At 45.8% G+C, this 25005-nt stretch overlaps 1 protein-coding gene across 1 annotated transcript; it reads right to left on the bottom strand.

Moving 5' to 3' along the window:
- LOC146019811 (beta-2-microglobulin-like) lies at positions 1 to 25005 on the bottom strand. Its single transcript, XM_083152381.1, has 4 exons — positions 24848 to 25005; positions 8759 to 9034; positions 7125 to 7151; positions 1 to 711 (listed from the first exon to the last, which is right to left on the bottom strand). The coding sequence occupies exons 1-3, from the start codon at positions 24909 to 24911 to the stop codon at positions 7138 to 7140; spliced, it is 354 nt and encodes a 117-aa protein (XP_083008507.1). The 5' UTR covers positions 24912 to 25005; the 3' UTR covers positions 1 to 711; positions 7125 to 7137.

Here is a 25005-nt window from a genome sequence, read left to right as displayed (position 1 = left end):
TCGTTTGGGAAAACGTTTTATTGACAAACCTTTACTTAGTGCTAAGCATATGTGAGGAAAAGACTCAGTGATTCGCCCCCTCCCCCGCCCGCCCATATTATAAAGAAGCACAAGCCCCCTAGTAAATACGTCTAGAAGCGCCAGAGAATATTTCCTAAATACAAAAAGCAATTATCCTTTAATGTTGCATTAGCTGTGATTACACCCAGTGTTCTGGACCTGTATGAACAGACTGGATTTGGAGGCCTGACTGGGTAATTAAATCTGCCGACATAATCCCAGCCTTTGTATACATGGGTGCGAATGTTACAGATGTTATAAATGGTTGTAGGTCTGCCATAGTTACACATAAACACAGGTTGGTGCAGGAAGTGTACATGATTCTAGAACACAGGTTGGCACAGGAAGTGTACATGATTCTAGAACACAGGTAAGGTTGGGGTAACAATTACACATCAATCAGCAGAAGTAATAAGGCGGAACTGTGTTGAAGACGGTGAGAACGGTTCTCGAGGCCACACTGGACATATGAATTATCAAATTCTCCAGGCAAGAACAGAGGAAGATATCCAGGAAGGAAACTCATTAGTAACCACTTAATACTTGGGTGAGGAGGGTGTGGATGTAGATTACGGTCAGCCACAGGGGACACAATTTGGGAAGTTGTCTCCGGTAGATTATTCGTAGGAATTCTCACAACCTGATCATCGGCTACAAGGTGAAGAAGAAAAAAGCATCAGAACATTCTAACCTGTTTTGGTTTTAAATGCACCCAACTATTATGCCCTGCTTGTGTTCCACCTACTCCCAATGTGTGACATCACCCGCCCCTGCATATAGATCTGTCTGCATCACCCCCTCCTACCGCCCCTGCATATAGATCTGTCTGCATCACCTCTTCCCAATGTGTGACATCACCAACCCCTGCATATAGATCTGTCTACATCACTCCTCCCAATAAGTGACATCACCCTCTGTCTGCGTCACCTACTCACAATGAGTGACATCACCCGCCCCTGCATATAGATCTGTCTGCATCACCTCCTCCCAATGTGTGACATCACCCGCCCCTGCATATAGATCTGTCTACATCACTCCTCCCAATAAGTGACATCACCCTCTGTCTGCGTCACCTACTCACAATGAGTGACATCACCCGCGCCTGCATATAGATCTGTCTACATCACTCCTCCCAATAAGTGACATCACCCTCGGTCTGCGTCACCTACTCACAATGAGTGACATCACCCGCCCCTGCATATAGATCTGTCTACATCACTCCTCCCAATGAGTGACATCACCCTCTGGGGGAAATTTACTAAAAAAATGTGTGGAAAAAAATCGTATTTTCATACGAAAATAAATTTTTTTTTGGTGTATACGTATTTTTGGCATTTACTATGCCAAAAAAACGTATTTCCGTATTCTTAATGATGGGACATTGGTATATGTATTTACAAATACGAATGTCTACACCAGTCATTCCCAACCACGGTCCTCAAGGCACACCAACAGTGCAGGTTTTAGTGATAGCCAGGCTTCAGCACAGATGGTTTAATCAGAATCCCTCAGATACTAATTAAGTCACCTGTGCTCAAGCCTGGATATCTACAAAACCTGTACTGTTGGTGTGCCTTGAGGACCGTGGTTGGGAATGCCTGGTCTACACCATCGATAGAATACGACAGGAATCACCCTTCAAAAGAATGGTGGTTACTGATTTACTAAGCAGCCGTATGGATAATACGGCTGCTCATTGGCGTGAAACAGCCACGAAAATACGGCAGGAAAATACACCTTATTTTCCTGTCGTATTTGGCTTTAGTCTGCACGGATCAGTCAGATACGTGCAGGCTTCAGTGTAAAAAAATGGTAAAATAAATAATAAAAAAAAAACGGCATGGGGTCCCCCCCACAGCTGTAACCAGCACCAGGCTGAAAGAGCCGGTAATTAAAAATCAGGGAACCCGGTAAATAGGGGTTCCCTGATTTTTAACAACCAGTCCCAGGCTCCTGGTCCGGGGCTGGTTCCCAAAATACGGGGGACAAAAATGACTAGGGGTCCCCCATATTTTAAGAACCAGCCCCAGGCCAAACCAGCCAGCAGGGTAATGTCCCAGCCCGGGGACACTTATTATATAAGGTCCCGCGGCCAAAACATCACCCTACTGACCAGTCAGCCTGGCCAGGGGCCCTGGGGACCCCCCCCCCCAATAAAGGGGTCTCCCCCTCCGGGACTTACCTGACCAGGCTGAAGCCTGGTGCTGTCCCCGGTGGCCCTGTGCGGTGGCCACCGGGCTGATAAAATGGTGAAAAAAAAAAAAAAAGAAACTATTGTTTAAAACTGTGGAACTATGAGTCCCAGCAAGCCTCCCCGCAAGCTGGGACTTAGAGAACCACAAGTCCCAGCCTGCTGGGCATTAAAGGGCCCGCTGGCACTTGTAGTTCCACAGTAAAAAAAATAGTGAAATAAATACACACGGTCACACAATAAAAATAAAACTTTAATACATCCAAAGCCCATACATACTGATACTTACCTATCTTGAGCCCGTAGGTAGGTCCCAGGGTCTTGATCCGGTGCCTTGTCCTGGTCCCGGATCCATGTCGGCATTCTTCTCCATGTCGGCGTCCGAAGAAATCCATGGGGGACCTGTGGAAGGAAATCCTACTCACCCAGGACCGCCATGGAAGATCTGAAGTCTTGATCCGCCGTAGTCCTGGTCTTCTTCAAGCTGCCGGCGATTCCTGGAGCTCCCCGCGTCGGACTGAGAGGCGCAGAGATCCTTCATCCTCCGCGCCTCTCATCAGAATGATTCTATTGGCCGCTAGGCGGCCAATCAGGAGCCAATTTTCTCAGCTCCTGATTGGCCGCCTAGCGGCCAATAGAATCATTCTGATGAGAGGCTCGGAGGATGAAGGATCTCTGCGCCTCTCAGTCCGACGCGGGGAGCTCCAGGAATCGCCGGCAGCTTGAAGAAGTCCAGGACTACGTCGGATCAAGACTTCAGATCCATGGAGGTCCTGGGTGAGTAGGATTTCCTTCCACAGGTCCCCCATGGATTTCTTCGGACCCGGACCGGACGACGCCGACATGGACATCCACATGGAGAAGAATGCCGACATGGATCCAGGACAAGGCACCGGATCAAGACCCTGGGACCTACCTACGGGCTCAAGATAGGTAAGTATCATTATGTATGGGCTTTGGATGTATTAAAGTTTTATTTTTATTGTGTGACCGTGTGTATTTATTTCACTATTTTTTTTACTGTGGAACTACAAGTCCCAGCGGGCCCTTTAATGCCCCGCAGGCTGGACCTTGTGGTTCTCTAAGTCCCAGCTTGCGGGGTAGGCTTGCTGGGACTCATAGATCCACAGTTTCAATAGTTTTTTTTTTTTTTTACACCATTTTATCAGACCGGAGGCCCCCGCAGAGGGCCACCGGGGACAGCACCAGGCTTCAGCCTGGTCAGGTAAGTCCTGGAGAGGGGGGGGACCCTTTTATTGGGGGGGGGGGGGTCCCCACTCCCCCAGGCCAGGCTGACTGGTCAGTAGGGTGATGTTTTGGCCACGGGACCTTCTATAATAAGTGTCCCCCGGCTGTGACATTACCCTGCTGGCTGGTTTGGCCTGGGGCTGGTTCTTAAAATACGGGGGACCCCTAGTCATTTTGTCCCCCGTATTTTGGGAACCAGCCTCGGACCTGGAGCTGGTTGTTAAAAAAAAAAAAAAAAAAAATCGGGGAACCCCTATTTGCCGGGTTCCCTGATTTTTAATTACCGGCCCCGGCTCTTTCAGTCTGGTGCTGGTTACGGCTGTAGGGGGACCCCACGCCGTTTTTTTATTTTAAATTTATTTCATTTACAATTTTTTTAACACCTTGCAGCCTGCACGGATCTGACTGATCCGTGCAGACTGCTTACACTAATTTGTATTAGCGGCCGTATATACGGCCGTTAATACGACATCGGAGGGTTACAAAGCAGTCGTATTTGACTGCTTTGTAAATCCCCCTCCAGAACACGACTTGGCATACTATGTATGCAGTCATATTAAGAATACGAACGCAACTTTTTGCATTCGTATTCTTAGTAAATTTCCCCCTCTATGTCTGCGTCCCCTCCTCCCAATGAGTGACATCACCTTCTGTCTGCATCACCTCCTCCCAATGAGTGACATCACCTTCTGTCTGCATCACCTCCTCCCAATGAGTGACATCACCTTCTGCCTGCGTCCCCTCCTCCCAATGAGTGACTTCACCTTCTGCCTGCGTCCCCTCCTCCCAATGAGTGACATCATCTTCTGTCTGCATCCCCTCCTCCCAATGAGTGACATCACCTTCTGTCTGCATCCCCTCCTCCCAATGAGTGACATCACTCTCTGTCTGTCTGTCCCCTCCTCCCAATGAGTGACATCACCTTCTGTCTGTCCCCTTCTCCCAATGAGTGACATCACCTTCTGTCTGCATCCCCTCCTCCCAATGAGTGACATCGCCTTCTGTCTGTGTGCCCTCCTCCCAATGAGTGACATCACTTTCTGTCTGGCCCCTCCTCCCAATGCCCCTGCATTCAGAACTGTTGACACCTTGCATTGTGTCCTGTGTAAACGAAGCGATTACACATTCTATTTCTTATCTTCTAAAAGATGCTAAATAAATAATAAGTAGAATCTGATATTCAGCAGAACTCCCGTCTTAGTAACTTTATCCCCTAGTTATCAAACAGTGAAAGGAATAAGCCCTGAGCCCAAGTTTGTTTCGCATTATTCCTGCGGCAGATCATCCATGGACCCCATCGCACAGCGGCCTTCACCACCAGCAGCTGCTTAGCAATCCCTAGTGTTCACCCCAGCACCTAATCAGTGAACGGGGCATATTCCAAATGTTATACGTTCTGCCTCGCACCAACTACAGTAGTTGTAGCAATAAATCACATCTAAACTTTTGCCCTCCAAAATTAATATATGCCCCCCTCACTGACTAGGTGCTAGAATGAGTAATACACCATCACTGGATAATAGCACTTCCATCTTATCATTAATACATAACTAGGACCACTGTCCGGAGTGACCACCATGTGTATTGCCGATTTCGGAATTAAACTAAATGCATGGAAGCAGATTGACCAATTAGGGCAGACAGTCAGCCAAGGTCTTTATGGGAACTGTTCAAACAAACTACAGCGGTGTAAAAATCTTTTGCATTGAGACACTTCTGCTGCTCACCACTAGGTGGCACCCTGGCCATGATATAATATTTATATTGTCACTCTATGGCAGGGGTGGGGAACCTTTTTTCTACCGAGGGCCATTTGGAAAATTTGAAAACCCTTCGGGGGCCATATAAAAATGATCAATTATCGGCATTTACGCGTGGGCATTATACACAGGACAGCGGCATATACATGTGGGCTTATACACACTGGCAGCGGCATATACATGTGGGCATTATACACAGGGCAGCGGCATATACATGTGGGCATTATACACAGGACAGCGGCATATACATGTGGGCTTATACACACTGGCAGCGGCATATACATGTGGGCATTATACACAGGGCAGCGGCATATACATGTGGGCTTATACACACTGGCAGCGGCATATACTTGTGGGCATTATACACAGGACACCGGCATATACATGTGGGCATTATACACAGGGCAGCGGCATATACATGTGGGCTTATACACACTGGCAGCGGCATATACATGTGGGCATTATACACAGGGCAGCGGCATATACATGTGGGCATTATACACAGGGCAGCGGCATATACATGTGGGCATTATACACAGGGCAGCGGCATATACATGTGGGCATTATACACACTGGCAGCGGCATATACATGTGGGCATTATACACAGGGCACCGGCATATACATGTGGGCATTATACACAGGGCACCGGCATATACACGTGGGCATAATACACAAGGGCAGCGGCATATACATGTGGGCATAATACACAAGGGCAGCGGCATATACATGTGGGCATTATACACACTGGCAGCGGCATATACATGTGGGCATAATACACAATACACAAGGGCAGCGGCATATACATGTGGGCATTATACACACTGGCACCGGCATATACATGTGGGCATTATACACAGGGCACCGGCATATACATGTGGGCATTATACACACGGGCAGCGGTATATACATGTGGGCATAATACACAGGGCAGCGGCATATACATGTGGGCATTATACACACGGGCAGTGGCATATATATGTGGGCATTATACACACGGGCAGCGACATATACATGTGGGCTTATACACACTGGCAGCGGCATATACATGTGGGCATTATACACAGGGCTGCGGCATATACATGTGGGCATTATACACACAGGCAACGGCATATACATGTGGGCATTATACACACGGGCAGTGGCATATACATGTGGGCAGAGACACCATAAAAAGTGACAATGTGGAGGAAGGGGGGGGGGGGGTGTCACCCCCAAACAGGTTAATGTGATTATGTCTGATTATGAGAATCAGATATAATCACATTAACCTGTTTGGGGGTGAATCCAGGGGTAAATGACAACCCCTGGATGTGTCAGTCACTGGGGAAGGGAGGGTGAGAGAAGCAGCATTGGCGGGCGCACATCTTCCCCGCCACCCGCCCGGCTATATTACCGATTAATCAGCTGCCCGCCTGCCCACCCATATAACTGATGTATTATCAGCCTCCCGCCCCTATATTACTGATGTATTATCATCCGCCCGCCCTCCCTCCTATATTACATACCAGGCGCCGGGGATGGCTGCTGCTGCTGCCGCCGGGGAGATGTGTAGAAGACGCGCCCGCCAATCACAGTGGCTGTGGAGGGGATGCGCCGGCAGTGATTGGCGGGCGCGTCTTATGCACATCTCCCCGGCGGCAGCAGCAGCAGCCATCCCCGGCGGCTGGTATGAAATATAGGCGGCCGGGCGGATGATACTTCTTTAATATAGGCGGGCGGCTGTAATATAGGCAGGCGGGCGGGCCGGAGGTTCCCCACCCCTGCTCTATGGGATCCTATATCTTGCCCCTCTAATACTGGGACTTACCTCCCCACTGCACTAGCAAAGACCATCTATAATGAATGGAGGGAATGTAACACTTACCGTCCCCGGCTCCTCACTGCAGAGACTCTGAAAGAGCCAAGACATAAAAGACAAATTTAGTCGTACACAACTCTAGCCCCCTACTTATTTTGTAGCAACCCCCCCCCCCCAGTCATCACATAATGGTGCATGAACTGATGGGAGTGGTCAAATATTCTCTGTACAGCGCTACGGATTATGTGTGCGCTGCATAAAATAACTGGTAATAAATTTGGCGCACCGCGTGACAGGGTTTAAGGATGTCAGCGCTTCAAGGTCAGAGACCGAAACAATTAAAAACAGATTTCCAGGGAAGGGTTGGGGTTGAGCCAGCTGGGAAAAAGAACAAGTTACAATTTGCAAAAACTGTTGGGGTCTCATACTTTAATTTAGGTGTAGAGAACAGTGACATTTCTTTATAGAGGGTATAAAACAAAAAGTTGTAACAACATTTTTGAGCTGTTACTTTCCTGAATTTTGGCGCTGGACTGTTCCGTTCCCCATAAATGGATATCGTTAACGGTCTGATATATTACAGACAGCAACAGCTAAAGGTTCATTAGCGTTGACCTAGATTGTAAGCTTGCGAGCAGGGCCCTCCTACCTCTGACTGTCTGTAAATACCCAGTTTGTTGTATCACGGTCTCCTTTGTAAAGTGCAACAGAATATGCTGCGCTATATAAGAAGCTGTTAATAAATAAATATGCCGACAAGCAGTGTCGACATTATAATGTTGTCATGTTCAGAATGTCAACATTGAGCATGTCTATGGGGTAAATTTAACTAAGATGGGAGTTGCCCATAACAACCAATCTGCTCTCATCAAATCCTATCAGCCACTTCCGATCACCCAGTAAGATTAGGTTCTGGGTTACGCAGAGACTGGGAAAATCATTCGACTGGGAGGTTGTGATGGGATCTGCAGCAATTACCTGATCACATCAGGCCTGAATAACCCCCTCGGAGTCCTAAAGCTGTGTTTTAGCAGGTGGTAGGGGCACATGTACATTCCTCAGGGGGTTACACTATTAGTATACGGAACACAGATAAAGGCGTTCGCACCGAATCAGGTACAGGAGATGGCGAAACGCGCGTCATACAAATAGTCACTGGCGCAGTTCTGAAACATTTACTAAAACAAACGCACTTTTTTGCTTTATTGGCTTATTATATTAACAACAAGAAACACTCATTAGAAACCTCGATCAACCACGTTTTAATGCTTTCAACATAGTTATTAGGTTTTGATTGGACTTACTTAAAATCTTTCAATAAAACCGGTTTCTTTTTATGGCTTATTATTCCTATTACACATTTCTGTGTTTCTCTTTAATGCGTTGGGGTTGTTTCCCCTTCAAGATTGAGAATGTTAGTTGTGATTTTTTTCCTGCCCATTAGGATTGCTAGGGGAGGAGTTGTGGAGTTATAGTTGATGCTAGGCAGATTTAGCACCTCTCTGATCTGGCTCACCCTCCTGCCATTCCTATCTCTCTCTGTTGGGTGTGTGAGAATTTACTGCATTGGTTCAGTCCACTGATATGAAGACCACAAGCAAGAAGAACGTGAACCACCGCTCCCCCCCCCTTTTGCAGCATAACGCCCATCACATGAGATGACAAACGGCGATTACTCCATCTTCCTTGATGCCACTCACCAAGCTGATATATCTTCGGCCCCTTCTCATTGTGGTTCACCTCACATTCATACGTCGCCCCAGTTTCAGGAGTGAAGTTGACATACACGGATTTATGGTAGGTCCAGTCCTTCTGGAAGGAGAGGTCACTTTCATTGCACTTGTCATACTTCACTTTGTCCTTCATCAAACCGATGAAAATACGCGGTGGATGGAATGTGTCTACATAGCAGATCAGCTGGTTCTGCACTCCAATTTCTAGAGGATTGCGAGTGTAGACGTACACTGTCGGCGACTCTGGGGAAGACAAGAAGGATTTATGGAAATCATTGCATGCGGGTGATTTGGCAACACAATCTGTCTTTATCAGAAGCCTTGTTTCCCCGATATGTGCTGCTGGGGACCCTGCTCTCAGTCTGTGGCTTCCTGCTGCCTCCATTCCCCTCCTCACATCATGTCATCGCCCCTGTCACATGCAGCCCTGTCCTCACTGACACATCACTCATCTCCTGATATACTCTGTGCTGCTGGGGACCCTGCTCCTCCCACTATATAACTCTCAGTCTGTGGCTTCCTGCTGCCTCCATTCCCCTCCTCACATTATGTCACTGCCCCTGTCACATGCAGCCCTGTCCTCACTGACACATCACTCATCTCCTGATATACTCTGTGCTGCTGGGGACCCTGCTCATCCCACTATATAACTCTCAGTCTGTGGCTTCCTGCTGCCTCCATTCCCCTCCTCACATCATGTCATCGCCCCTGTCACATGCAGCCCTGTCCTCACTGACACATCACTCATCTCCTGATATACTCTGTGCTGCTGGGGACCCTGCTCCTCCCACTATATAACTCTCAGTCTGTGGCTTCCTGCTGCCTCCATTCCCCTCCTCACATTATGTCACTGCCCCTGTCACATGCAGCCCTGTCCTCACTGACACATCACTCATCTCCTGATATACTCTGTGCTGCTGGGGACCCTGCTCCTCCCACTATATAACTCTCAGTCTGTGGCTTCCTGCTGCCTCCATTCCCCTCCTCACATCATGTCATCGCCCCTGTCACATGCAGCCCTGTCCTCACTGACACATCACTCATCTCCTGATATACTCTGTGCTGCTGGGGACCCTGCTTCTCCCACTATATAACTGTCAGTCTGTGTCTTCCTGTTGCCTCCATTCCCCTCCTCACATCATGTCACTGCCCCTGTCACATGCAGCTCTGTCCTCACTGACACATCACTCATCTCCTGATATACTCTGTGCTGCTGGGGACCCTGCTCCTCCCACTATATAACTGTCAGTCTGTGGCTTCCTGCTGCCCCCATTCCCCTCCTCACATCATGTCACTGCCCCTGTCACATGCGGCCCTGTCCTCACTGACACATCCCTCATATCCTGAGTGCAGGTGATTCAGCAGTGATCGTTCCCCAGCTGCACAACAAGTTCAAACTTACGGACCCACCAGAAAATATACAAGGTTACATAGATGCGGTTGGTGGGCTAGTTGTATTGTTATTCCCCTTTTCCACTAGCAACCTATGTCAGACCCGGTAATTTGTACCCGGATCGATACCCGGTTGGACCTGGGTTTAAGACACATTTTCACTACAGTGCTACCCGGTAAATTGTTGCATTAGCCCCGTTTACACTTAACCCGGGTAAGACCAGTTTTTTTTCCTATAGATTACATAAGAAAAGGCCTTTTTAAAAGGCTTTACCAAGGGAGATGTAACAAACAGGGCCACCATTATCCAAAAGGGCCACCATTAAAGAAAACATTTTCTGATTAAAAAAAAAAGAGACTAAAAATATTTACTTTAAAAAGTTTGTGCTTTTATTTTAGTCCCAAATATTCAATAACAAACCTTTTCAAAAGTGTCTTCACACACGACACGTACAACTATTGTGGAAACTGTTGTTTGCCGTACACCTGAGCCATTTGTGTACTTAGACATGTAAAAAGTGCACATAAACATACCCCAGAAGCTCCAATCATCTCTGTTTTTCAAATATACAGGGTTGGAAGCGTTTCCACTAACCCTGAACCCAGGTGCAAACCGGGTGCTACCCTGATAATTACCTGGGTAGGATTGCCGGGGAATCCAAACCGGGTTATTTGACAGGGAGCATTTCCACTAGCAGAAAAACCCGGGTAGATGCGCGACCCCGCGGAGATTACCGGGTCATTTCTGCTAGTGGAAAAGGGGTACTAGATAGCGGAGCTTAATATTATGCATCAGCACAGCATGTCCTTTTCCACTACTGCCGCTCCTGATTGGCTGCTAGACCGCAAGCTCCAATTGGCTCACATGCCTGAAGCCCCTAGCAATGAGCATGTAGGTAAGCGGCACAATGTGCAACAGGCATCACAGTGTGAGGCACAATGTGTAATGGCGCAGGGAGTCCAAGGGGCTCTGCCTGGCGCAGTGAGTCCAAGGGGCAATACTGTATGGAGTAATGTGAATTGGTACTATTATGTGGCTACGCCCTAGATATTTGTTGCACGCCTCCAGTGCGCACTGTCCCTATTTTTACATATCAATTGATACTCCACCCACATTGTAGCTCCACCCACAAAGTCCCTAGTGAGGAGTGCCAAATCTATGTGTGAAAGAATCAGACAGTGAGAGATTTCTCCAGGTTTTTTTTTTTTAAAAAGCGGCAATTATTTACAGTGCAAAATCACACTGGGTTGTGCAGTGTAAATGATTGCCGCTTTAAGAAAACTGGAGATTTCTTACCAAATCTTTCTTTCTGATTCTCTCACCCTACGCTCGTTTACCCAACATAAACAAATTGGGCCTGGCCGGCCCTGGATCCGGTAGATCTACAGTGCACTCCTACGTGATGAACGAGGGGGATGTTAGCTTCTTATTCAGGACGTTCAGTTTTACAAAGGTTAATGGGTCTTGGGCAACAATTTTGACACTTGAAATCAACAGGGGGGGGGGTCACTTTTATGTTGCCTTGTCCAACGCAGGTTTGGGCATGAAGTACGCTGGCAAAACTGCAGCTACTTATTCCAAAATAGTAAATCATAATATGGTGTATGTGCCCACTTTGCCAGCATACTTCATGCCCAAACCAGCGTTGGGCAAGGTAAAATACATGTGGGTCATATGCGAGGGACCCCCCTCTGTTGATTTCAGGTGTCCGATTTGTTGCCCAAGACACATTAACCCCTTCCTGACAGAGCCAGTTTTTGCGTTCCTGACAGAGCCCTTTTTTTCAAATCTGACATGTCTCACTTAAGTGGGAATAACTTTTTTTTGCTTTTACTTATCCCAGTGGTTTTGAGATTGTTTTTTCGTGACACATTGTACTTCAAATTAGTGGTAAATTTGGGTCGATACAGTCTGTGTTTTTTTGTGAAAAATACCAAAATATCGTGAAAAAATGGAAAATTTAGCGATTTGCAAAATGTTAAATTTTCTGCTTGTGAGACAAATAATCTTACCACTCAAAATAGTGAATAACTAACATAGACCATATGTCTACTATATGTTGACATCATTATTTCAACTTCCTTTTAATTTTTTGGGACACTAGGAGGCTTACAATATGAATAGCAAATTCTCAAATTTTCAAGAAAATTTCAAACACTGATTTTTTTAGGGACCAGTTCAGTTCTGATGTGACTTTGAGGGACTTGTATGTGAGACACCCCCATAAATGATGCCATTTCAAAAACTGCACCCCTCACAGTATTCAAAACAGCATTTTGGAAGTTTGTTAACCCTTTAGGTGTTTCACAGGAATTAAAACAAAGTGTAGGTGAAATTTCAAAATTTCTTTTTTTTTGCAGATTTGCAATTTTAATACATTTTTATAAGGAACACAGTACATTTTACTAGAGAAATGTGACTAAAAATTGATTCCCCCAATTCTTTTGTTTACATAAATATCCTATATGTGGCCCTAGTGTGCACGGTGACCAAACCACAGGCTTCATAATAGAAGGAGCACCTACTTGATTTTGGAGCCTCCTTTTTATGAGATTATTTTTTAGGCACCATGTAGGTTTCAAGGCACCATAAGATGCTAAAAGTTAGGAACCCCCCCACAAGTGACCCCATTTTGCAAACTACACCCCTCAGGGAATTCATCTAGTGGTATAGTGTACATTTCAAACCCCCAGGGGTTTCACCAATTGTGGTACAACTGGGCAGTGAAAATGAAAAATTATTTTTTTTACACAAAAATGCAGTTCTGGCTCCAAATTTGTCATTTTCAGAAGGTATGAAGGAGACAAAGCACCCCAAAATCTGTGCCCCAATTTCTCCCGAGTACGGCAATGCCTCACATGTGACCAAAAAATACCAGTTGGGTGCATGGCAGGACTCAGAAGGGAAGGAGTGATTTTTGGATTTTGCAGCTCAGATTCTGGTGGAATTTTGGTGGGTGCTATGTCGCTTTAGCAAGACCCCCCAAGCACCAATACAGTGGAACCCCCCCACAAGTCACCCCATTTTGCAAACTACACCCCTCAGGGAATTCATCTAGGGGTATAGTGTACATTTCAAACCCCCAGGGGTTTCACCAATTTTGATACAAGTGGGCAGTGAAAATGAAAAATTACATTTTTTTACACAAAAATGCAGTTCTGGCTCAAAATTTTTCATTTTCAGAAGGTATGAAGGAGAAAAAGCACCCCAAAATCTGTGCCCCAATTTCTCCCGAGTACGGCAATGCCTCACATGTGACCAAAAAATACCAGTTGGGTGCATGGCAGGACTCAGAAGGGAAGGAGTGATTTTTGGATTTTGCAGCACAGATTCTGGTGGAATGAATGGTGGGTGCTATGTTGCACCAATACAGTGGAACCCCCCCACAAGTCACCCCATTTTGCAAAGTACACCCCTCAGGGAATTCATCTAGGGGTATAGTGTACATTTCAAACCCCCAGGGGTTTCACCAATTTTGATACAAGTGGGCAGTGAAAATGAAAAATTACATTTTTTTACACAAAAATGCAGTTCTGGCTCAAAATTTTTCATTTTCAGAAGGTATGAAGGAGAAAAAGCACCCCAAAATATGTGCCCCAATTTCTCCCGAGTACGGAAATGCCTTACATGTGACCAAAAAATACCAGTTGGGTGCATGGCAGGACTCAGAACGGAAGGAGTGATTTTTGGATTTTGCGGCTCAGATTCTGGTGGAATTTTGGTGGGTGCTATGTCGCATTAGCAAGACCCCCAAGCACCAATACAGTGGAACCCCCCCACAAGTCACCCCATTTTGAAAACTACACCCCTCAGGGAATTCATCTAGGGGTATAGTGTACATTTCAAACCCCCAGGGGTTTCACCAATTTTGATACAAGTGGGCAGTGAAAATGAAAAATTACATTTTTTACACAAAAATGCAGTTCTGGCTCCAAATTTGTCATTTTCAGAAGGTATGAAGGAGACAAAGCACCCCAAAATCTGTGCCCCAATTTCTCCCGAGTACGGCAATGCCTCACATGTGACCAAAAAATACCAGTTGGGTGCATGGCAGGACTCAGAAGGGAAGGAGTGATTTTTGGATTTTGCAGCTCAGATTCTGGTGGAATTTTGGTGGGTGCTATGTCGCATTAGCAAGACCCCCCAAGCACCAATACAGTGGAACCCCCCCCACAAGTCACCCCATTTTGAAAACTACACCCCTCAGGGAATTCATCTAGGGGTATAGTGTACATTTCAAACCCCCAGGGGTTTCACCAATTTTGATACAAGTGGGCAGTGAAAATGAAAAATTACATTTTTTTACACAAAAATGCAGTTCTGGCTCAAAATTTTTCATTTTCAGAAGGTATGAAGGAGACAAAGCACCCCAAAATCTGTGCCCCAATTTCTCCCGAGTACGGCAATGCCTCACATGTGACCAAAAAATACCAGTTGGGTGCATGGCAGGACTCAGAAGGGAAGGAGTGATTTTTGGATTTTGCAGCTCAGATTCTGGTGGAATTTTGGTGGGTGCTATGTTGCATTAGCAAGACCCCCCAAGCACCAATACAGTGGAACCCCCCCACAAGTGACCCCATTTTGCAAACTACACCCCTCAGGGAATTCATCTAGGGGTATAGTGTACATTTCAAACCCCCAGGGGTTTCACCAATTTTGATACAAGTGGGCAGTGAACATGAAAAATTACATTTTTTACACAAAAATGCAGTTCTGGCTCAAAATTTTTCATTTTCAGAAGGTATGAAGGAGAAAAAGCACCCCAAAATCTGTGCCCCAATTTCTCCCGAGTACGGCAATGCCTCACATGTGACCAAAAAATACCAGTTGGGTGCATGGCAGGACTCAGAAGGGAAGGAGTGATTTTTGGATTTTGCAGCACAGATTCTGGTGGAATGAATGGTGGGTGCTATGTTGCACCAATACAGTGGAACCCCCCCACAAGTCACCCCATTTTGCAAAGTACACCCCTCAGGGAATTCATCTAGGGGTATAGTGTACATTTCAAACCCCCAGGGGTTTCACCAATTTTGATACAAGTGGGCAGTGAAAATGAAAAATTACATTTTTTTACACAAAAATGCAGTTCTGGCTCAAAATTTTTCATTTTCAGAAGGTATGAAGGAGAAAAAGCACCCCAAAATATGTGCCCCAATTTCTCCCGAGTACGGAAATGCCTCACATGTGACCAAAAAATACCAGTTGGGTGCATGGCAGGACTCAGAACGGAAGGAGTGATTTTTGGATTTTGCGGCTCAGATTCTGGTGGAATTTTGGTGGGTGCTATGTCGCATTAGCAAGACCCCCCAAGCACCAATACAGTGGAACCCCCCCACAAGTCACCCCATTTTGAAAACTACACCCCTCAGGGAATTCATCTAGGGGTATAGTGTACATTTAAAACCCCCAGGGGTTTCACCAATTTTGATACAAGTGGGCAGTGAAAAAGAAAAATTACATTTTTTACACAAAAATGCAGTTCTGGCTAAAAATTTTTCATTTTCAGAAGGTATGAAGGAGAAAAAGCACCCCAAAATCTGTGCCCCAATTTCTCCCGAGTACGGCAATGCCTCACATGTGACCAAAAAATACCAGTTGGGTGCATGGCAGGACTCAGAAGGGAAGGAGTGATTTTTGGATTTTGCAGCACAGATTCTGGTGGAATGAATGGTGGGTGCTATGTTGCACCAATACAGTGGAACCCCCCCACAAGTCACCCCATTTTACAAACTACACCCCTCAGGGAATTCATCTAGGGGTATAGTGTACATTTCAAACCCCCAGGGGTTTCACCAATTTTGATACAAGTGGGCAGTGAAAATGAAAAATTACATTTTTTTACACAAAAATGCAGTTCTGGCTCAAAATTTTTCATTTTCAGAAGGAATGAAGGAGACAAAGCACCCCAAAATCTGTGCCCCAATTTCTCCCGAGTACGGCAATGCCTCATGTGTGACCAAAAAGTGGCAGGACTCAGAAGGGAAGGAGTGATATTTGGATTTTGCTGCACAAATTCTGGTGGAATGATGGTGGGTGCTATGTCGCATTAGCAAGACCCCCAAAGCACCAATACAGTGGAACCCCCCCACAAGTGACCCCATTTTGCAAACTACACCCCTCAGGGAATTCATCTAGGGGTATAGTGTACATTTCAAACCCCCAGGGGTTTCACCAATTTTGATACAAGTGGGCAGTGAACATGAAAAATTACATTTTTTTACACAAAAATGCAGTTCTGGCTCAAAATTTTTCATTTTCACAAGGAATGAAGGAGACAAAGCACCCCAAAATCTGTGCCCCAATTTCTCCCGAGTACGGTAATGCCTCACATGTGACCAAAAAATACCAGTTGGGTGCATGGCAGGACTCAGAAGGGAAGGAGTGATTTTTGGATTTTGCGGCTCAGATTCTGGTGGAATGAATGGTGGGTGCTATGTGGCATTAGCAAGACCCCCGAAGCACGGTGAAATTATGAACCTAATATTCCATAGATGTGTGGTATATTTTAAAACACTCCTTTATACATAGGCCGGGTTTGTCGGGGCAAGTGTCACACTGGAAAATAGTTTGCTTTCTTATTCCCTTTTTATAGCAAACTTTGCACCTTTTTTGTGTCCTGCCCTTTTTTCCAGTGGAGGGGATTTCATCAGGAAAATGCTGCCCTGGTACAATACGGGGGCCAGTACTAGAAGTACTGGGGCCCTCTGCCTGCTGGTTCCCAAATATTAGGCCCTTTATGACTTCCTCTTGAAAGTGCATAAATGTCCCCCTCTGGCCGGTAGAACGGAATAGCACGTAAGCGTTATACAGTGCCATCTGGATGATATACACGGCCACCTTCTTGTACCAGATTTTTGTTTTCCGCAGGGCACTGTACGGCTTCAGTACCTGATCTGAAAGATCCACTCCGCCCATGTACCTATTGTAATCCAGGATACAATTAGGTTTTGAGGTGTGGGTACTGGTACCTCGTACAGGGACGGAGGTGGTACTGTCTCCGTGAATTGTTGTCAGTATAAGGACATCCCTCTTGTCCTTATATTTGACCAACAACATATTTTCGTTGCATATTCCCCTGCTTTCACCCCTTCTCATTACTTGGGCAATGTGCGTTTTTGGGAGGCCTCTTTGGTTCTTGCGCACAGTACCGCAAGCTGCTGTACCTCTTGAACCAAGGGCCTTAAACAGGGGGATGCTGGTGTAAAAGTTATCCACATAGAGGTGATAACCTTTATCCAGGAAGGGGTGCACTAAATCCCAGACAATTTTCCCACTAACACCTACGAGGGAGGGGGGGCATTCTGGCGGTTCAATTCTTGAATCCTTCCCTTCATAAACCCTAAACCTGTGGGTGTACCCTGAGGTGCTTTCACACAGTTTATACATTTTTATGCCATACCTTGCCCTCTTACTGGGAAGGTACTGGCGGAATTTAACCCTTCCTTTAAAATGTATAAGGGACTCGTCGATACAAATACATTTTTCAGGGATGTACACCTCTTCAAATTTGGCACTGAAATGATCAATGACCGGCCTGACTTTGAATAGCCGGTCAAAGGTGGGATCATCTCTGGGTGGGCACTGTGCATTATCGGTGTAATGTATAAATTTAAGAATTGTCTCAAATCGAGTCCGGGTCATGGCCATACGGTAAAATGGAGTACTGTACAGAACATCTGTACTCCAATATTGCCTAATTTCTGGCTTTTTTACTATGCCCATATGAAACACCAGACCCCAAAACGTCATCATCTCTACTGCATCTACAGGGGTCCACCTAGCAAATGGATGACGTGGGGTTTTGAGCAATAAACTGCTGGGCATATAAATTAGTTTGGTCCACCATTAAATTTATAAAATCATCAGAGAAAAATAATTTGAAAAAGTCAATTTCTCTGAGACCTGTGGAATCAAATTGGATTCCTGGCATGGCCAAAAACTCAGGAACCTGGGGCTCAAAATTGTCTGGTGGTGGGGTCCATACGAGATCAATTATTGGGGGGGGGGTCTCAGCTGCTCTACGGGGGCGTCTTTGAGGGGGTCCCTCATCACCAGAGGAGGAAGAGGAGCTTAAGGCGAATCCTTCAAATTCCCCGCTTGCATCACTGGCTGTGTCAGAGTCAGAAGCAAGCATGGCATATGCCTCCTCCACTGAATACATTCTCCTGGATGACTGGGAGGACATTTGGGAGGACATTTGGGATGCCATTTTTATTTTTGTGTTACTGGTAGTGAAATGTTTCAACACGTGTATAGTGTAGGGGGGGGTACAAACTTTATTTCAATCCGGGGGGTATGTAGTGTGTAGTGTGTATGTGGTGCAGAAAAAAAAAAATACTTTATACCAATAAAAAAAAAAAAAATGAAGGGGTTAAAAAAAAAAAATTTAAGGGGTTAAAAAAAAAAAAAAAGGTCCTGCGCCAAAAATTGAGCACAGATGTTGGTCAGTAACGTCTGTCACTGAACAGCGCTCAAAGGCAACAGGAATTTGATACAAAAAAAAAAAAAATAGATCAACCCTGTGCCGAAAAAGATGATCAGTGATGTACGTCACTGATCAGCGCACAGCGGCCACAGGACACCCACAAAATCACAGTGTGTGTAAAAAAAAAATTAAAAAAAGACCCCACAGCACACACACAAAAAAAAAAGGTGATCAGTGATGCGACACTGATTACCAGTGAGGGGCAGCAGGTGCACAACCTTTGGTGCAACTGACAGGTATATATAAAAAAAAAAAAACCTCTGTACCCCCAAAAAAGTTGCTGATCACCTCAGATATAGTGATCAGCACAAAAGGCGGGGGCAGCAGACACAAAATTTAGCACTCTCTATCACTCTCTGTCACTATCTCTCTCTATCTCTCTATCTCTCACTATCTATCACTCTATGACACTGCAGCAGCAGCACTGACAGGTATATCTATTAGGGCGGAGTGAAAAAACTGAAATTGAGAAATTCAAAATCGGCTAGTGTGGAAAAGTTGTGACTTGACTTGAATAAGAAATGTGCAAAAGCATTTTGATCTGAGTCAACATCTTCTGTTCTGGCAAGAGGCCTGAAGTTTCACTTTTTTGGTGAAAATGACGAAAACTATGAAGATGCTCCGATCTAGTTAAAATTATGTCAGGATGTCTTAGAGTGGTTCATTAATATACTTTAGCATAGTAAAAGAGAGTACGAGATTGTCCTAGTGCAAAGTGAATGACTTTGGTGGGAGAAAAAATACCTAATAATTGACCCATTTTCATGGTCACAATTGTGAATATTGTGAGTTTTCTCCTGAACGTGTTTATAATAGAAGAAGCACAAATACTCTAAATGGAATTCCGGTGACACTGTGTGAAATATAACACTGCATAATAGCCCTTAATCAGAGCTGATCCCAGTACAAATTTGTTCTCAAAATGGGCAAAACAAATGCTGCATTGCAGGTGGGGCAGATGTAACGTGCTGAGAGAGTTAAATTTGGGTGGGGTGTGTTGAAACTGAAATCTAAATTACAGTGTAAAAATAATGCAGCCGGTATTTACCTTGCACAGAAACAAAATAACTCACACAAATCTAGAGGTGGCCATACATCTACAGATTGATTGTCAGATTGGGCCGGTTGGAACAAACAGCTGGTAATATCTGAATGACAGTTTTTCAGCATTTCAAAGCAAATGGTCAACTGTCATTTGCTCTCATCTTTTACCAGGATTTTGTTCCAACCAGACAGATCGGACAATAAATCTGTAGATGTATGGCCACCTTAAATCTCTCTGCACATGTTACATCTGCCCCACCTGCAGTCCATCATTTTTTTGCCCATTTTGAGAACAAATTTGGGTACTTATGTAATATCTGGGCTCCCGTTTTTCTTATGAGACTGTGTCCGCTCGCCACGCTTCGGGCACGGTGGCTCGCTGCGCTCGCCACACTATATAAAATCAAATCCATGCGTAGTTGGATAGTAGGGGTATGAAAAAATGGGGTGCATTTAACATGGGAGCCCAGATAATACATAAGTACCCAAATTTGTACTGCGATCAGGTCTGATTAAGGGCCACTATGCAGTGTTATATTTCAGACAGTGTCACTGAACTATATGAAATTGGATTTATGCTGCTCTCTTTGCAGTGCATATACAAAGATAGACAATCCTGTGTATATAAATAAGAAATAACTGTTGCAGTCTGTTATTGAAAAACAGTAACTGTTACAATAAGTTTTACAAGTAACAGTGTGAACTGTCTAATGTATCATTTTACATATCACTTCTGTTTATTGACAGAAAAACAGTGTTGCATCCCCTATACTGGGAACATGATTGGGCTGCATTACAGCATATAATTATGCCAAAGATAAGCCAATATATTAACTGTTAAATACGTTGAAGTGTATTATGATGTAATAAATTGTAAGCTTGCAGCAGGGCCCTCTAACCCCCAAGTCTGTCTGTCATTACCCAGTTTGTTTTATCACGGTCTACTATTGTAAAGCGTAACAGAATCTGCTGAGCTATATAAGAAACTGTAAATAAATAAATAAACAAATACATTGATTCAAAAAATAACAGGTTAATCATTCTATGAGTGGTGTCCAGCAGTACATATATGCCAATCACTGTGTTCATTTCTAGGCAGCAGGGCCGTCTTAACAGCAGTGTGGGCACCTGGGCAAAGCAATGCACTGGGGCCCTTACTCATTCTCCCCTCCTAGGGGTGGGGGGTGGTAGCAGCAGCAGCTTTGGTGTCCCACGGGTGGCAGGGGGTGCTCTATCTTCCATTCAACATATAGGATCTGGAGCAGTAACTTCTGCTAATTACTCCTTTACTGCACAGGTGGTGGGAGGGTGAACACTAACGTGTGGAAGGGGGCACTGAGCTGTATGAAGGGTCCCTTGTAAATGACTTCCAGGGAGGTAGGGGGTGTTTTATACACAGGGGACGGTTGGATAATGGAGTGGGCTTAATATTCGTCATTTTCCGGTGGAAGGGCAGCTTGTTTGACTGCAGATATCACCATTATCTGGAAATAGATTTCTTAGCCTAGTATAAAAACCTAGAGTCCCAACTTTCAGGAGGTGCTGGGGACTTGGGGATCAGAGATCAGGAACCAGAGCAATCCATTGACAAAAATATAAAACTGTACACCAGACGTTTGGAGCTGGAGCAGGGACTGTCTGCTGGAAGGCTGATATCTCTGGTTCTGGGCATGATAGAGACAAGCCGCTAGTGTCAGAGAGAACCTGATAAATATGACTGGAAATTGTAATTAACAGGTCGGATGTGGACTGCTGCTTTGAAGTTGGATATCTGCAGTTCCCCAGGGCCGATTTTCAAAATTCTGATATCCCTGGAAAAAAGGGGATCCTCAGCTATCAACATAGAGCTTATACACCTGGGGCCCCTGGGCAAGTGCCCATTAAGCCCATACAAAAAGACGGCCCTGCTAGGCAGGATTGATCAGCAATACTTATTACAGCATAATGCACTTTAATGTATTTAACTGTTAATATATTGGCTTATCTTTGGCATAATTATATGCTGTAATGCAGCTGCAGGTGGGGCAGATGTAACATGTGCAGAGGGAGTTAATGTGGCCATACATCTACAGATTTATTGTCCGATCTGTCTGTTTGGAACAAAATACTGGTAATGGATGCTTTGAAATGCTGATACTTTGCTTTGAAATGCTGGAAAACTGCCAAACACTGTCATTCAGATATTACTAGGTATTTGTTCCAACCAGCCAGATCTCACAATCGATCTGTAGATGTATGGCCACCTTTAGATTTGTGTTGAGTTATTTTGTTTCTGTGCAGGGTAAATACCTGCTGCATTATTTTTACACTGCAATTTAGATTTCAGTTTCAACACACCCCGCCCAAATTTAACTCTCTCCGCACGTTACATCTGCCCCACCTGCAATGCAGCATTTGTTTTGCCCATTTTGAAAACAAATTTGTACTGCGATCAGGTCTGATTAAGGGCCATTATGCAGTGTTATATTTCACCCAGTGTCACTGAAATTCCATTTAGAGTATTTGTGCTTCTTCTATTATAAACACGTTCAGGAGAAAACACACAATATTCACAATTGTGACCATGAACATGGGTCAATTATTAGGGATTTTTTTCTCCCTCCAGTCAGTCACTTTGCACTAGGACAAGCTCGTACTGTTTTTTACTATGCTAAAGTATATTAATGGACCACTCTAAGACATCCTGACATAATTATAACTAGATTGGAGCATCTTCATAGGTTTCATTATTTTCACCTAAAAAGTGAAACTTTAGGCCTCTTGCCAGAACAGAAGATGTTGACTCAGATCAAAATGCTTTTGCACGTTTCTTATTCAGGTCAAGTCACAACTTTCCCACACTAGCCGATTTTGAATTTCTCAATTTCAGTTTTTTCACTCCGCCCTAATATCTATATATAAAAAAAAACCTGCGCCCCCAAAAAGTTGCTGATCAGTTAATTTATACTGATCAGCACAAAAGGAGGGGGCAGCAGTCAGTTATATAAAAAATATATAGCACAATCTGTCACTATCTCTCTCTATCTCTCTCTCTCTATCTCTCTCTATCTCTCTATAACTATCACACTGCAGCAGCACAAAATATAGCACTCTGTCACTAGGCCTCTCTATCTATCTCTCTCTCTCTATCTCTCTCTCTCTATCTATAACTATATCACACTGCAGCAGCACAAAATATAGCACTCTCTGACACTATCTCTCTCTCTATCTCTCTCTATCTCTCTATCTATCTCTCTATCTCTCTATCTCTCTATCTATCTAGCTAGTACACTGCAGCAGCACAATTTCACAGGAAGGCACAAGTAGCAACAGGATCCAGGAAGCAGTGATGAAGCAGCGATCAGGTAAGTATGGAGCAAGTATGGAGCAAGGTTCTGGTCAGTATGGCGGCAGGGGGGTACGGTGACCGCACTGCACGCTATTCCAGACCGGAATGGCGTCTGCAGTGCAGTCACCGTTAGTTTAAATCCCCCTCCTTGGCTGTGATTGGTCCGTCGGTCCGACGGACCAATCACGGCCTTTGGGGGCGGGCGGGGTGAGGTGGGGTGACACCAGTGTCACCCTTACACCCCGCGGTGATTGGTGCTGTACTTTACAGCACCAATCACCTCTGATCCCGTGTCACCGGCGAACGTTATTCGCCGGTGACACAGGAAAACGCTGTGAATGGCTGTTCACACTGAACAGCCAATCACAGCGATCGCCGACGGGGGGGGCGGCATCGCAGCCCCCCCTGGGCATGCACGGACATGTCTGCTGTCAGGGACAGCAGACATGTTGAAACTGTCACCGCGTCTATAGACGCGGTGACAGTTTAAATCCATGACGTACATTTACGCCATGTGTCGGGAAGTGCTTACCGACCATGACGTAAATGTACGTCAAATGTCGGGAAGGGGTTAACCCTTGTAAAACTGAATGTCCTGAATAAGAAGCTCAGAATCAGCCTCGTGACCGATAGGGCGTCAGCAGCCGAAAGTGAAAGTAAGAACAGGGGGAAATGATATTACATCAGCTGAACATTATACTGTGTGCAGGACTGGGGGGGCTGGGAAAAGGGGGGTGCTGGGTACAGGCTGGAGACAGGGGTGTGCTGGGAGCAATAAAGGTGCCCATACATGGTGCGTTTTTGCTGTGCGATGCGATATAGCCCAAATGCGTGTATGGGCACCTTCAGAACTACATCATGATTTAAGAGTCGGAAAGTAAAAAAATTGATATTCAGTGCTAGGGAATATAGGGGAGACTGATGTATGTATACAGGCACGGGACGGGACACTGGGATAAGTAAATGGGGGGAGGGGCACTGGGATAAGTAAATGGGGGGAGGGGCACTGGGATAAGTAAATGGGGGGAGGGGCACTGGGATAAGTACAGGGTGGGGGACACTGGGATAAGTACAGGGTGGGGGACACTGGGATAAGTACAGGGTGGGGGACACTGGGATAAGTACAGGGTGGGGGGGGACACTGGGATAGGTACATTGGGGGGGACACACTGGGATAGGTACATTGGGGGGGACACACTGGGATAAGTACATTGGGGGGGGACACTGGGAGAAGTACATGGGGGGGGGGGAGACAATGGCATAGGTACATTGGGGGGGGGGACACTGGGATAAGTACATGGGGGTCGGGGGGGGGGCACCAGGATAAGTACGTGGGGGACACCGGGATAAGTACATGGGGGGGGGAGGACACTGGGATAAGTACATTGGGGGGGGTCACTGGGATAAGTACATTGGGGGGGGGGGACACTGGGATAAGTACATTAGGGGGGGGACACTGGGATAAGTACATTGGGGGGGGGACACTGGGATAAGTACATTGGGGGGACGGGGACACTGGGATAAGTACATTGGGGGGACGGGGACACTGGGATAAGTACATTGGGGGGGGGGCACTGGGATAAGCACACTGGGGGGGGACACTGGGATAAGTACATTGGGGGGGGGGGACACTGGGATAAGTACATTGGGGGGGGGGGACACCGGGATAAGTACATTGGGGGGGGGGGGTCGGACGACACTGGGATAAGTACATTGGGGGGGACACTGTGATAAGTACAGGATGGGGGACACTGAGAACATGATAAACATAGGGAGAAGTGAGGGGACAAGATGCTCAGTACTCACTGTCAGCCAGCACCGCTGCCAGCAGCACCAGGAACACAGCACGCAGGCACCAGCCGCCCCCCATCCTCAATCCGTGACAGTCAGTGTGAGATCCGCAGCTTGCTCTGCTCTGCTTCTCTAGCCCTCGCCCCGCTCCTATATATAGCAGCCTGCCGCAG

Source organism: Crinia signifera, chromosome 7 (assembly GCF_055691185.1).
Source record: "Crinia signifera chromosome 7, ASM5569118v1, whole genome shotgun sequence".
Taxonomy (NCBI): domain Eukaryota; kingdom Metazoa; phylum Chordata; class Amphibia; order Anura; family Myobatrachidae; genus Crinia; species Crinia signifera.
This window is presented reverse-complemented; position numbering and strand designations above follow the sequence as displayed.

Coding starts and splice junctions, on each gene's coding strand:
- LOC146019811 (XM_083152381.1), bottom strand. CDS start 24,911: ATGGGGGGCGGCTGGTGCCTGCGTGCTGTGTTCCTGGTGCTGCTGGCA. Junction 9,035..24,847: donor GGCAGCGGTGCTGGCTGACA/GTGAGTACTGAG, acceptor TGTCTTCCCCAG/AGTCGCCGACAGTGTACGTC.